The sequence below is a fragment of the Dendrobates tinctorius genome, unplaced genomic scaffold (genome assembly GCF_039654945.1).
Source record: "Dendrobates tinctorius isolate UK_male_01 unplaced genomic scaffold, ASM3965494v1 ptg000129l, whole genome shotgun sequence".
Taxonomy (NCBI): Eukaryota; Metazoa; Chordata; class Amphibia; order Anura; family Dendrobatidae; genus Dendrobates; species Dendrobates tinctorius.
In genome coordinates, this window is record NW_027361797.1 from 686,194 (window position 1) to 700,306 (window position 14,113).

The 14,113-nt window shown below is 39.0% G+C and overlaps 1 protein-coding gene across 1 annotated transcript; it reads left to right on the plus strand.

Annotated features, from left to right (window-relative positions):
- Positions 1 to 11,588: 11,588 nt before the first annotated feature.
- On the plus strand, positions 11,589 to 13,217 carry LOC141047613 (hemoglobin subunit alpha-5-like). Its single transcript, XM_073542759.1, has 3 exons — positions 11,589 to 12,016; positions 12,248 to 12,452; positions 12,947 to 13,217. The coding sequence occupies exons 1-3, from the start codon at positions 11,922 to 11,924 to the stop codon at positions 13,058 to 13,060; spliced, it is 414 nt and encodes a 137-aa protein (XP_073398860.1). The 5' UTR covers positions 11,589 to 11,921; the 3' UTR covers positions 13,061 to 13,217.
- Positions 13,218 to 14,113: the final 896 nt, after the last annotated feature.

Consider the following 14,113-nt stretch of genomic DNA (forward strand, 5'->3'; position numbering starts at 1 on the left):
TCCGGTGCAGCAGCGGCGGGCACCGGTGACAAAGGTACCACTGATGTGGGCCCCTCCTGGGCATGCTGCCAGTTCAGTATCCACAGGGCCTCCTGCCTTGGCTGCAGACGTTGGGTCAGCCGGGCAATCTCCTCCTCCAGCTGCTGGCAATTCAATCTAGAAGCAGGGTCCGAGCCTTCAGCCATGGCGCTGGGGAGATCCTGCTCAGCCTCCCCGTGCTCCGCAGGCCTCCTCCCCTCTTCTCCCATCATGGCATTCTGGCGTTCTTCTTTCTGTCTCGGCTCCTTTCCCGCCGCCGGTTTTCGCTCCTCCTTCTTGAGGCGGCGTCTTCTTCCAATTCCTCCATACCAGGCCAGTATCTGTACCCCTCAGGGGGTGGGCCATGTTGCAGTTGCATAAACATTAAGGCAGGGGAGGCCCAGGACAGTTCGCTGTCTCTTCTTAGGACCACCCATATTGTCACGCCCTTCTTCTTCATGCTGATGGCCATTTTTGTCATTCATTCTACAGTCTATTAAAATGGGTCTTCAGTACATTCTCACAAGTTTTAAGTCCAACAAATCTTAGGCACACAGAACCCGATGGCATCGGGTCTCGTCATTCCATTCATGATGCCAAAATGGAGCGCCCCCTCAGGGACCATGGCTCGCGGGGTACTCGGTACCGGGCCTGTGATTCACAGGGAGATGTCAGGGGAGCTGTGACCCGGCCCATAGCCCTGGGGCTCCATGGCAAAAAGGGGGATGAGTGAATGGTGGAATAGAGTTTATGAATAGTTCGTGACGCCACCTGTGGTGTTCGGCAAGACAGATGTTTAAGCCAACGCTGCATGCAGATCCTCTGGGACTGGTGGTGTAGTGCAGCCGAGATGGTGAAGCTCCCCACAGGTGGAGCTGTTGTCCCAAGGCAGTGAAGATGTGGTAATGGAGGAGAGGCGCAGGCAGTGTAGCAACTGGTACCCAGATGTAGCGGTGCAGAGTGTGCTGGTGCGGGAATAAATGGAGGACACCGGGGCATGTAGTTCCAAAGCTTTACTCACAGTCTGCAGTTCACACAGGTGCCTGCCTCCGTGCCGTGTCCTCCAGGTCAGGGCCTCAGTCAACCTCCAAGCAAGATGGAATGCTCCCTTCCAACACTCCGCCAACATGTACCTTTCTGAACGCCTCCTCTATAGCGCCTTTGAGTGAAGCACTTCCAGTACTGTGTTACACTGGAGTGCCTCCTTTCTGACAGATGTTCTATCAACTCAACTTGTACCGCAGACAGCTGTAGCCTGCTTCGGGGACTCCTTACTCCTGAGTCCCGGCTCACTATCCAAGTTGCTGTTGTGCCCCCAAGTCTTGTGTGGGAATATAGCATTTACAGCTTCCTATTCCTCCGGTGTCTGTTGCAGGATCATCAGTATCCGAACAACCTCGGGGACCGGGCCCCGGCCTTGCGCCTAGGACTTGAAGGGGTTCTCTTCTAACCCGTTTCCCACCGTCCTCTTATTCTCCTTATATTCCGTACGGTTCTTCCCTTCTTATGGAAGGCTAGGATGTCAGTCTAAGTCTCTCTCCTTCTTTCCTCTGTTCCCTGTGCCAGCAGGCCCAGGTCACTGTGACCTGCTGCAGCACTTCCTTCATCCATCCATCTCTGCTCTCTCACTCTCACTGACTGTCTGACTGACTGTAATCCTAAACCTTCCCGCTCTTTTATGTATTCTAACTCCACCCGCCTCCCAGCACGTTTAGTGTTCCAAGCAGGGAGCCACCAAAGGTGCTCTGCTACACTCCAAGCAGGGAGCCGCAATGTGGCTTTGCTGAACTACTGTGTTGTGAGGGATGCAGGTGTTGAAGCGTGGTTAGGAGCCTCCACCTTACCTGGATGATGGAGTACCACACCTCAGGAGGAGGTGCTGTACCTTTGTGGCGACTGCAGCCTCAGGGGCGCCACAATTTCCTCTGGTGATAATATATTTAATTCTTTCTCCCATTTGCTAATGAAGTTAGGAGGTTCTTTCGTCTCACAGAGTAATTTGAAAATTTTAGATATTATTTTTTTATTTGTTCTAAAGTCAAAAAAGATATTGTGAGTATATTTATCAGTGAAGTTATTGGAGATGTTAGGAATCTGAGTTCTAATTGTTTCTTTTATAATTTCAAACTCTGTCTCTGACATTACAACACCTCTAAATATGGTCCTGAGCTCACTTGTAGACACTATACTATTTTTTTGAATAAAGTGGCCAATATGTATATAAGGGAGAGTCCCTAGTTTTTTTATTTTATTTTTAATGGCTCTGTATCTATTCGGGATCAAGTGTAATAATGGCATATATGTGCAAATGCTAGGAACAAAATTGTATTTTTTATTAGTTCTGTTCCAAATAGATATTGAGAGTTTAGTTAAAGGATTCTCGATCTCACAATATTTAAATTTATTATATGGTGTTGACCAAAGATAATGGTCAATATTCATATTTAAAAGATTAAGTTCGATGTCGACCCATAATTTCATAGGGGGAGAAATTCTTGTTTCCCTTATTCTGACCATATGTGAGGCGTGTCTATATTTCTCAAAGTCAGGTAAACCCAGCCCTCCTTTGCATTTCCTTTTTATTAGCGTTGAGTGTTTGATCCTACTACTTTTGTTAGAGGAAGAAAAAAAAAAATTGATCCAGCTGGAGACGGAGGCGGCTGCAATTAGCAAAGCTTTATTGGACAACTTAAAAATATGTTGGTTCTAAAAAATTTCTTATAGCAAACACCAAGCACACCAGTGAGGAGGATCAACGCGTTTCAACTAAAAAATAGTCTTAGTCATAATCTACCTGCTAGTACATTAAGAAACTATATATAGAGTGCACATGACATTGATTGGACAGACAATTAAAAATGCAAAAAAGCATATACAAATTGAGAAAAAAAAAAAAAAACCCAAATATTTCTTGGTCAAGAATCATCATGGATAACAGTGAATTAGGATAAAACATTTATTTATAAGATACTGCATGAACAGTGTTCAGTATAATTTTATTAAATCTTGTCTGGCATTGAGACCACGGGGAATACGGGTGTCAAGCATAAACATCCAGTATGTTTCACGGTTAAATAATTTCTGTTGTAAATTACCTCCTCTAGGTGGTTTGTAAACCTTTTCAATTCCACAAATGAATGGAAATGAATTCTGTCAAACAGGATATAAAGAGCCTGCAATGCTCTTTGGAGGTGCACACCAGTTCTAAAGATTTTAACTTTTACAATGACAGATTGAAAACCAATATTACCAAGTTGGAAAATCATATCATGGACATTAAGAAATCAAAATTTAAACGAGATACAGAGGATTACATTGCTAATAAAGTTTATAATTGGAATACTAGACCACATTCTATTTTAAAAAAACAAGCACAGAGACGGGATTCTGCCAAAGGAAAAGTGAGCTTTAAAGATAAAGATTATTCTTTGGACATTTCTTTTTTTTCTACTACTGATGAACTTTCAGACTCTTCAATGGGTTCAACGAGCAGTATACATTCTGTGGATCAGAGGTCGGCTTCCAACATTCCTAGTACCAGTGGAGCGATTTCAAAAAAACGCAGGAAACGTGCGGGCCGTAAACACAGGGGGAGGAAGATATCCCATTCGGCACAAGAATCGCCGTTATTAGAGGTTCCAGTCTGGAATCTGTCAAGCTATGTGATCTCAGAAGAACAGGTTGCGGTACTCAGCAAGGGTCTAAGCTTTTCTCCCACGACAGACTTTGATTTATCTAAGACTCTACTTGATCTGAATAAATTTGCACATAATCTGACAGTGAAATGTCATTTTCTCACAGATGATGTTGCTAAACATGTTACCTGTACAGATAACCTTGATTCTCCTATTACTGATGATATTCGTATGTTTCAGGAACAGAAAGCACTTCTTAGCTTAAAATCATTAGAAAGAGAATCATGTGTGGGTCCCATTTCTCTTAATGATTCTTTTTCTGTCAGCAATCCACTTTTTTATCCATTAAAATTCAGACCAGCGGTCTTAGACCAATTTCAGGATTTAATTGAACAGGAATTAGTTGACCTTAATAAACTTAATATGGAATCCAAAAATAAATACTATAATTTAACTAAAAGTGAGAAAAAAGCACTTAAAGAATTGCATAATAATCAGGATCTCATAATAAGGCAGTCAGACAAAGGTGCCACCATAGTGCTTTTAGATGCAGGATTCTACAAAAAACTGAATTTTTTAGATTTGGAAAATAAGGAGACCTATCTTGAACTAAGTTCTAATCCTACTGATGAGTATAATTCATTGCTTCATAATTTGTTGCTGGAAGGCGTCCATATGAATGTTTTGGATGACAGATTGGCAGAATTTTTGAAAAATGATCATCCTGTCACTCCAATCTATCATTCATTTCCTAAAATTCACAAAGATGTAGAGACCAATAGTTGCAGGCATTGGTTCCATAGGGGAAATATTGGGATCTTGGGTGGACCATTGCCTGCAACCTTTGGTGCAAAACACACCTAGCTATATACGTGATTCCAAATATGTAACTGCAGTTTTTGATCAATTCCATTGGAAGGAGGAATATGCATGGTTAACATGCGATGTAGTGAGTCTATATCCATCAATCCATCACTCTGTGGCATTATCTAGTTTGACATATTATCTAGACACATATTCTACCTACAGTAATGACATAAAAAAAATTTTGATATCTGCCGTGGATTTTTTGTTAAACCACAATTATTTTAGTTTTGATAACAGATTTTTCATACAGCTGAAAGGCGTCAGTATGGGCGCGAAATTTTCACCTTCCTTAGCCAACATTGTTATGCTCAAATGGGAAGAAAGTCATATTTATGACGATAATAATGATATATGCAAACATATTGTTTGGTACGGTCGTTATATAGACGATCTGATATGGAGAGGCACACAAAAGGAGGCTGAAAAATTCGTAGATTATATCAATGACAATGAATATCATCTGAAATTTACTTATTCTTTTCAGAAAAAAAATACTAATTTTTTGGATCTGAATCTCAGAGGTAATGTATCTAAACATACCGTTGAGATCACTCCCTATAGAAAGCCAACCTCAAGTAATTCTATTCTTAGGGCCAACTCTTGCCATCCAAAACATGTCTTAAAAAATATTCCATATGGTGAGCTTATTAGGATAAGACGTAATTGTTCTGAAAATGATGCATTTTTGGCAGAAACAGAGAAAACTTGTGAGCGACTTTCACAAAGAGGATATCCCAAATGGAATTTAGATAATGCACGTGAAAGAATTCTACAGACAGATCGTAAAAATTTATTAACAACCAAAAAAGGTAGATTTATTCAGAATAATTCACATAAAAATGAAAAGAACTATAATAATAATAATGTAGTATTCAGTACTCCTTACAGTTTGCAATATGGACAAATTGTAGATATCATTAAAAAACATTCACCAATGCTGAAACAAGATGACAGATTGAAACAAATATTAATGCATTGTGACATCAAGTTTGTAGCAAAACGAGCTCCTACCCTGGGTTTGATCCTGTCTCCAAGCTTATTCCTCAGCTCTCCTCGGGATACTAATAGAGCTACTTGGCTGGACGCCACAGGATTCTTTAGATGTGGAGCTAACCGTTGCAAAACATGCAATTATTTTTATAAAACAAATACATTTTTGTCTTCATGTAATCAAAAGCAATTTGACATACATGATTACCTTAATTGCAACACTGAGAATGTGGTGTATCTTATAGAATGTACTGCATGCAAAGTTCAGTATGTCGGCTGCACTACTTGTCCGCTGAAGGTGCGGATCAGGAGACATTTATCAGATGCTGTAAATTCTCAAGCCCTGTCCGCCTCAGCTGTGTCAAGACATTTTTACAATGTGTTCCCCAAGGCAATTTAAGTAGTTTTAGATTTTGTGGAATTGAAAAGGTTTACAAACCTCCGAGAGGAGGTAATTTACAACAGAAATTATTTAACCGTGAAACATACTGGATGTTTATGCTTGACACCCGTATTCCCCGTGGTCTCAATGCCAGACAAGATTTAATAAAATTATACTGAACACTGTTCATGCAGTATCTTATAAGGAAATGTTTTATCCTAATTCACTGTTATCCATGATGATTCTTGACCAAGTAATATTTGGGTTTTTTTTTTTTTTCTTCTCAATTTGTATATGCTTTTTTGCATTTTTAATTGTCTGTCCAATCAATGTCATGTGCACTCTATATATAGTTTCTCAATGTATTAGCAGGCAGATCATGACTAAGACTATTTTTTAGTTGAAACGCGTTGATCCTCCTCACTGGTGTGCTTGGTGTTTGCTATAAGAAATTTTTTAGAACCAACATATTTTTAAGTTGTCCAATAAAGCTTTGTTAATTGCAGCCGCCTCCGTCTCCAGCTGGATCAATTTTTTTTTCTTCCTCTTGCTCCTAATTCATGTGGATGCTCACCACAGTCCGTGCTGGGCGTTGGCAGGCTTGGGGATTGCTTTGCAGACGGGTAAGCTGACTACACTTTTTTTACTTACTACTTTTATTTTGCCAAATAAATTTGGAGACTAGGGTTTTAATTTTTTGAAAAAAGGATTGTGGAATATCAATAGGTAACACTTGAAGGAAATAAAGTATTTTGGGTAGAGTAATCATTTTCACGATATTAATTCTGCTAAACCAGTAAATAGGCAACTCCCTCCATGTGGAAACGCCTCGCTCCAGGTTATGAATTAGAGGTATAAAATTAAGATTATATAAGGAGGAAATGGAGTTGTTTATCTTGGGCCCTAAAAATGTAATATTAGAGCAATTATTTCTGAATGGAGATTTATTAGATAAGAGGGTCCAATCTTCCTGGTTGACATTAATGTTTAACATTTCTGATTTAGCAAAATTTATCTTGAAGTTTGATACTAGCCCAAATTCACGTATTTCTTCAGTTAGTGGTTTGATAGATTGCCAGGGGTCTTTTAAGTAAAAAAGAACATCATCCGCAAATGCGTTTTTTTTTATGTTCTTTGTCACATCTTACACCTTGTATTTTGGGATTTTGTCTAATTTTTTGTAGAAAGGTTTCCATAACCAGTACAAATAGGAGTGGGGAGAGAGGGCACCCCTGTCTTGTCCCGTTCTTTATCCCAAAGCTAGGAGAAACATTATTATTGATTTTCAGTCAAGCTGTTGGATGGGAATATAGAGCAAGGATTTTTTCCTATGAAGGAATCAGGAAAGCCAAACTTCATTAATGTTTTTTCCATATACTCCCAATCAATTCGATCAAAAGCCTTTCCGGCATCAGATGAAAGAAGAGCGGTTTGAATATTTTTTCATTTTGTAAAGTGAATTATGTTCAGGGTTTTAATAATGTTATCTTTGGCCTCTCTACCGCCTACAAAGCTTACCTGGTCGAGGTTGATCAAATACGACAAGAGGCTCTGTACCCTTTTGGCCAAAATCCTTGCATACAACTTGATATCGTTGTTAATCAATGAGATTGGCCTATAGCTGCCACAAAGGGTTGGGTCCTTACCTTCTTTCCAGATAAGAGCAATATGGGCTGAGAGTGCTTCCGTTTTAAATGTATTGGCTCTTGTTATATTATTAAAATATTTCAATAAATATGGGGAGAGTTCCTCTCTGAAAATTTTATAATACTCTGTAGAGTATCCATCTGGGCCTGGACTTTTCCCTTTGGAGCTTGTTTTGATGACAGATTCAAGTTCATCCATTGTGATTGGGTTATCTAGAGAGTGTATTTGCTGGGGTGTTAGTTTAGGTAGGTCTATTGTTTGTAGGTATTTATTCATGAGTTCAGATTTCCTTTTCGGATCTGCGGAATATTTTGTTTTTAGATTGTAAAGGTTTGAATAAAATAAGCTAAAAATATTTGCTATTTCCTCCGTTTTGTGATGTATTTGATCTTGCAAATCTTTAATCTTTTGTCTATAAGCTGAATTAATTTTCTTTTTAACCAGGTTCGCCAGATTCTTACCGCACTTATTAGCCTGGGTGTATATTTTAAATCTTGAATATTGCAAGTATTTTTCAGATTCTTGTCTCAGCAGTTCTCTGAGTTCTGCTCTGAGTCTAAAAAGATCTTTTTCTAAGGAGGCTTCTAGAGAGATTTTATGGTTCTTCTCTAATACTTTTATTTGGGATAGTAGTGAGGTTGTGAGTTTCTCTTTTTCTTTTTTTCCTAGAGTCCAATTCTAAAAGATAACTCCTGAGCACCGCTTTGTGTGCCTCCCAAACATTACAGTCAGAGATGTCGTTACTACTGTTCTCCAAAAAAAATTGTTTAATATTCTTCCTTATGGATTCTTGAGACTCAGTATCGTATATTAAATTATTGTTAAGTTTTCAATTAAAGGCACTTTTTTTGTGTTACTTAGGATGATGTTGGTGAACAATGGGGCATGGTCCGAGTATATTACATTATCGTAAGAGGTCTTTCTAACCGAGCTTATTAGGTCATGTGGTATGAATAGATAGTCGATTCTCGAGTATTTTTTATGTACTGACGAGAAGAACGAATAATCCCTCGTTGAGGGGTGTATTATTCTCCATATATCCAGCAGAAGACCCATCAGTGCTTTTTTTATGTATCTAGTTGTTTTATGTGGTATGGATGATTGCCCATTAGAGGTGTTGAGAGGGGGGTGTAGGGGAATGTTGAAATCGCCTCTCAGAATTGGTACGCCTTCAACAAAATTATTCAAAAGCCAAAATTTTTTTTTGAAAAAGGGGAGGTGATTCACATTCGGGGCATATATATTAATTAAAATGTAAGTCTTGTTGTAGATCATGCATTTCAGAAAAAGATATCTCCCGTCTCCATCAAGGAAAGCATCTTTAAATACAAAAGGGAGATTCTTGCTAATAACAATGGAAACCCCTTTATTTCTTTTATTTGGAGAGGTGGAGTTGTACCATTTAGTGTATGTTTTATTTTTGGTTATGGGAGTATATGTTCTCTTGAAATCGGTTTCTTGAAAAAAGATTACATCCACTTTATTTTTCTCTAAATGTCTCAGTATTTGTGGTCTTTTCCGTGGAACATTTATGCCTTTAACATTGAAGGTTGCTTTGTTTAGATTGGCCATATGTATGGTTTGTAGTTGGAGACATTGTGTAAGAGGCTACCAATAGGACCTAAGGGGAAAAACTTACAACTGGGGGTAACAGTTATTAACGTATTTGAAGAAAACATGTTAATCAAAAAAAAAAATTGGGACGGATTGCGGATCGGTCTTAAGTTCACAGTTTGCTACTGGTTGGATAAGTATCCATTGGTATCCAGCCAGAGAAGATAGCAAATAAAGATCGCCAGATCTGTGTGGGCGTGGACCTGTCGATCAAAGGTCTAAGGGAGAGGCAGCCCTGAAGGGTAGAGGGAAAAGGAGAATGAAAAAGCAGGGCAAAAGACAAGAGAAGAACGTAATAGAGAAAAAGAAAGAAGATGCGAGTGCCAATCCTGACAGAGTCTTGCATTATAAAAGGACTAAAACCAGAATATATCAAGTATTAAACTTTTTCTGTTAACTAGCTTATGTTATTAAACACAATGAATTGTAAATAAACAAAAAGGCGTATAAACATAGAAACACATTATTTAGAACTGGTGAAGAGTTCGTGACTCCAAGAGCTAGGCCAATCCTTCTGGATTCGGAGTGTTGCAACCTTCACCATCCTTGTTGCTTCCATTAGACATTTTGTTAGCGTCCGCATTCAACCTTCTGATTTTCTTAGGCTTATTTGGTGCAGTATTAGACCATTTGTCATGTACTGGTAATGGCGGGAATTTGAGTAATTCTTCTGCAGTTGTCCAATCTGGTAGTTGAAGTTGAGAGAGGTCCAGTTTATTCAGGACATAAGGTAGATCCTCCGGTGTTCTTATAATCAAGGTTTTATTGTCTAGGGAGATAGCAAGTCCGAATGGAAACATCCATCTATAAGCTATGTTTCTGTCTCTGAGGGTCCTACTCAGAGGTTGAAGTTGTCTTCTGAGATCTAAAGTGAGTTTTGAAAGATCTTGAAAAATTTGGATCTCATTGTCCTCATATTCAATTTTAGCTGCTTGCCGTGATCTGTGATAGATTTCTTCTTTAATTTTAAAGCTTTGTATACAACAGAGTACATCGCTAGGTTTGTCTAGGCTTATATTTTTGGGCCTATAGACTCTATGGGCCCTTTCAATGCATATAGTATTGGAGTCATCATTGCCCAACAAATCCTTGAATATGTTGATAAGAGTAGATGAAATGTCCTTATCCAAAGTTTTTTCAGGAAGCCCTCTGATTCTCAAATTGTTCCTTCTTGACCTATTCTCTAGGTCATCTAATGTATATGAATTTTTTGTAGGAAGCTCTCCTTTTGATTATCAATTAAAATTTCGGTAACACGTTCGGAGTGTGTGGATATCTGATCACAAGTTCCTTCCAAGTGCTGCACTCTTGTGTAAACCTGCCTGACATCTTTTTTAAGATCCGCTATTTCTTCTTTATTGCTTAGGGTAAAGTCTTTAAAGAGATTCCTTATGCATTCTGTAGTAGGTAGGGTTTTAATATAATCTTTAAGGCTTGTCTCTTCAAATGTAGAATCCTCTTCCTCGTCGCTATCAGACCAATGCGCAAGAGAAGAAGAGCTTTGTTTATTTGCACAGTTTGATTAACTGGATTGGATATCCAGAGAGCGTTGTTTTCTAGATCTCTCTTTCTCTTGACCCTTTTTGGGGGTTTTAGTGGTTTTGGCTGCCTCTTCAGTTTGCATTTTAGTAGATTTACCCATTTTATAAATCTGGTTTAAATGTAACTCAATCAGGGAGAATGGAAAAATCAAGTCATTTAGAAATTATTCATAGTTTCATAGGCAACTGGTCATAGAGAGGTAATTTACAATGAAAGTGGATTCCTCAAGTTATGCCTAAAGGAACCAGTAAGTGGCAGCAATGTCATTCATTCCAATCCTCTGCAATCCATTCTTCCATACACAGGGCTGTTATTACTGCTAAATACTAGTCAGTGCAAATAATAGATAATCTCTTTTCAGATCAGTTATGACAAGATACCGTGTGTTAGGTAATGTCACTGCTAAGAACTAGCCAGTACAGGTAGTAGAAAATGTCAGTGGCAAATACTCAGTTACACAACAGACAGCTTGCTATACTCACAAATGCTCAAATAGGATGCTATATGTTAGAACAAACCAGCAATGTGGATAATATTGGGCACGACTTTCTCCACAGCAACCTGTAGCTGTAAGGAATGCTTCCTCCAAACACCACCAGTTTCCCAGTCGTCTGTTCTGCTGTGCTCCTCTCCTCCAGCTCTCCTCAGCTCCACACGCTCCCCATTGCTGTCGGATCCTGCAGCACTTTTCTTCTTAGCAATAATTTCTCAACACTAGTCTCCAACAGTGGAGCAGGACCGAGCAACTTCCCCAGATCAGTTGGTTACAGTTCCTGCGCCTCAGCGATGGTGGTTCCCCCACTCTCAAGGCAGGAGATTTTGCTGAGTCACTGCCTGCATTACTCCTCACTGCTGGCTTCCAAAGCTGTATATTCATTAATATCCATCAGAAATCTTCAAAAAGGGTCTCAAAATGATCCTGGTGGTGGCAGCAATCCGGGTCTTCTGATAAAAGGCACTCTTTAAAGCTTTATCTGTCGCTTTTTCCAAACGGCTTCATGGGAGCACAGAGCTCACACGTCCTCCTGCATTGAGCTCCAGGCCACGCCCTCATAACTTGCTTTTTTGCTGTTTTTCTTTTTTTTTCAAAGATGGGTGTAACTCCCAGGAAGCCAATGACAATGTCTTTGCTTATTGTTGACCATGTTCCGTTTCCTTTAAAAAGTGCTTGACAGGAGCCCTGTGTCAGGGACTCTCCAGCTCATCTGCACTTACCTGAAGCAACCATGACTTTCTCCGAGGCTGAAAAAGCTGCCATCTCCTCCCTGGCAGCCAAGATCTCTGCCAATGCTGAAGACTTTGGAGCAGATGCTCTGTACAGGTAATATAGCTTACATAATGAACAGCACTTCTAAATTTGCTTCCAGTGCGTATAGCAATTGCTATCCTTTGTTGTCCATTTTGCATTATGGTGTTTTATATATATATAATTTTTCTGGTTAGCCAGTAAAAGTATCGCTCCGAGAATACTTTTGTGCCCATCACGGTTGCATTGTAATCACCATCCATCTACCTGTGCAGCCTATCAGTTGTACATGTTCCTTTCCCACAGGATGTTCTTGAGCAGCCCTCAGACCAAAACCGACTTCAGCCACTTAGACCTGAGCCAAGGCTCCAAGGATCTCCACAGCCTTGGAGGAAAGATTGTGATGGCCATTGGCAATGCTGCCCAGCACGTGGATGACCTTGATCATGCTCTGCCCTCCCTCAGTGACCTGCATGAACTGAAGCTCAACATTGACCCTGCCAACTTCAGAGTAAGTAATTAATTCAAAATACTATGGGGAAGATTAATAAAATCTAATTTATGGGTAAATATTAATGTATTTTCACATGTGAAGCACCATGGAATAAATGGCGCTATAATAAATAATAACAATGTTTTAATAAATTAACATAACATTTAAATTACTTAAAAATAAACATTTACTTAATTTCATGAATAAAAATAATAGGTATAAGGTGTGGTGCATGCAAAAAAAAAAAAAAAAAAAAAAAAATATATATATATATATATATATATATATAAACGGTATATATACAGTTTATGCCTTTTAAAAAAGTTAGCATTTTTTAGCATTTTTGCGTAAATAACTAATAATGTCGCATTGCAGATTATAAAAAAAGTTAACACTTTATTTTAATGGCTCAAAATTGTAATAACTAGACCTAAATTAAAGCAGTTAAAATATGGAACTAATATAAATGTGGTTCCATTTTGATTCCTAATGCCAATTTCTTTCTCTTGTAGAAGCTGTCCCACTCCATTCAGGTGGGCCTGTCTGCCCACTTCCCCGGAGAATTTACTCCTGTTGCTCAGGGCGCTTGGGACAAGTTCCTGGCTTCTGTGTCAAAGCACAGATAAACTGGGCCTCGGTGGAATAACTGTTTTTTTAACATGTCTTGACCAGATCAATAAAGATGATTGAATTGTTCATGGCTGTCTGTGCAGATTACATTTATAGCAATTTATAGCAATTAGAAATAACCATATTCCGATATCACACATGCCAACTCTAGTGGGGCTGCCAAGGGTCCTGGGTGCTGCCTCCAATCTGCTCACTCCTTCATTCCTCCTCTTCATAGTCTCAGCCATGTATTTATTAAAGGGACCTGATTTAATTGTAGCAAGATAAATGGGAAACCCACCAATAACTGATACACAAGTGACAAAACTAATCTATAGAAGTGATCAGTATGTCAGTGTCTGTGTATATATATATATATATATATATATTTCCTGGTACGCAACACCCCAATGTAGTAACTATCTAGCTTGGTATGACCCATGGTGTTCAAGCATAGAAGATAAGGATGGTGTATACTAATGGAGTAATGGAGAATTAATTCGTTTGAACTCTTGGCTACTGGGAGTTTGTGGGCTTGAAGACTCCCTCCTGTACCTGCATATGAGGGGTTCTTAAGGAACAACCACAAATGTGCCTCCATAATCTGGTGAGATTGTTCCCTATTTGACACGTATTTGTACTTTTAGACCATACCCCATTAGCATACAGTTGTGGCTAAAAGTATTGACACCCCTGCAATTCTGTCAGATAATACTCAGTTTCTTCCTGAAAATGATTACAAACACAAATTCTTTGGTATTATTATCTTCATTTAATTTGTCTTAAATGAAAAAACACAAAAAGAATTGTCCTAAAGCCAAATTGGATATAATTCCACACCAAACATAAAAAAGAGGGTGGACAAAAGTATTGGCACTGTTCGAAAAATCATGTGATGCTTCTCTAATTTGTGTAATTAACAGCACCTGTAACTTACCTGTGGCACCTAACAGGTGTTGGCAATAACTAAATCACACTTGCAGCCAGTTGACCTGGATGAAAGTTGACTCAACCTCTGTCTTGTGTCCTTGTGTGTACCACATTGAGCATGGAGAAAAGAAAGAAGACCA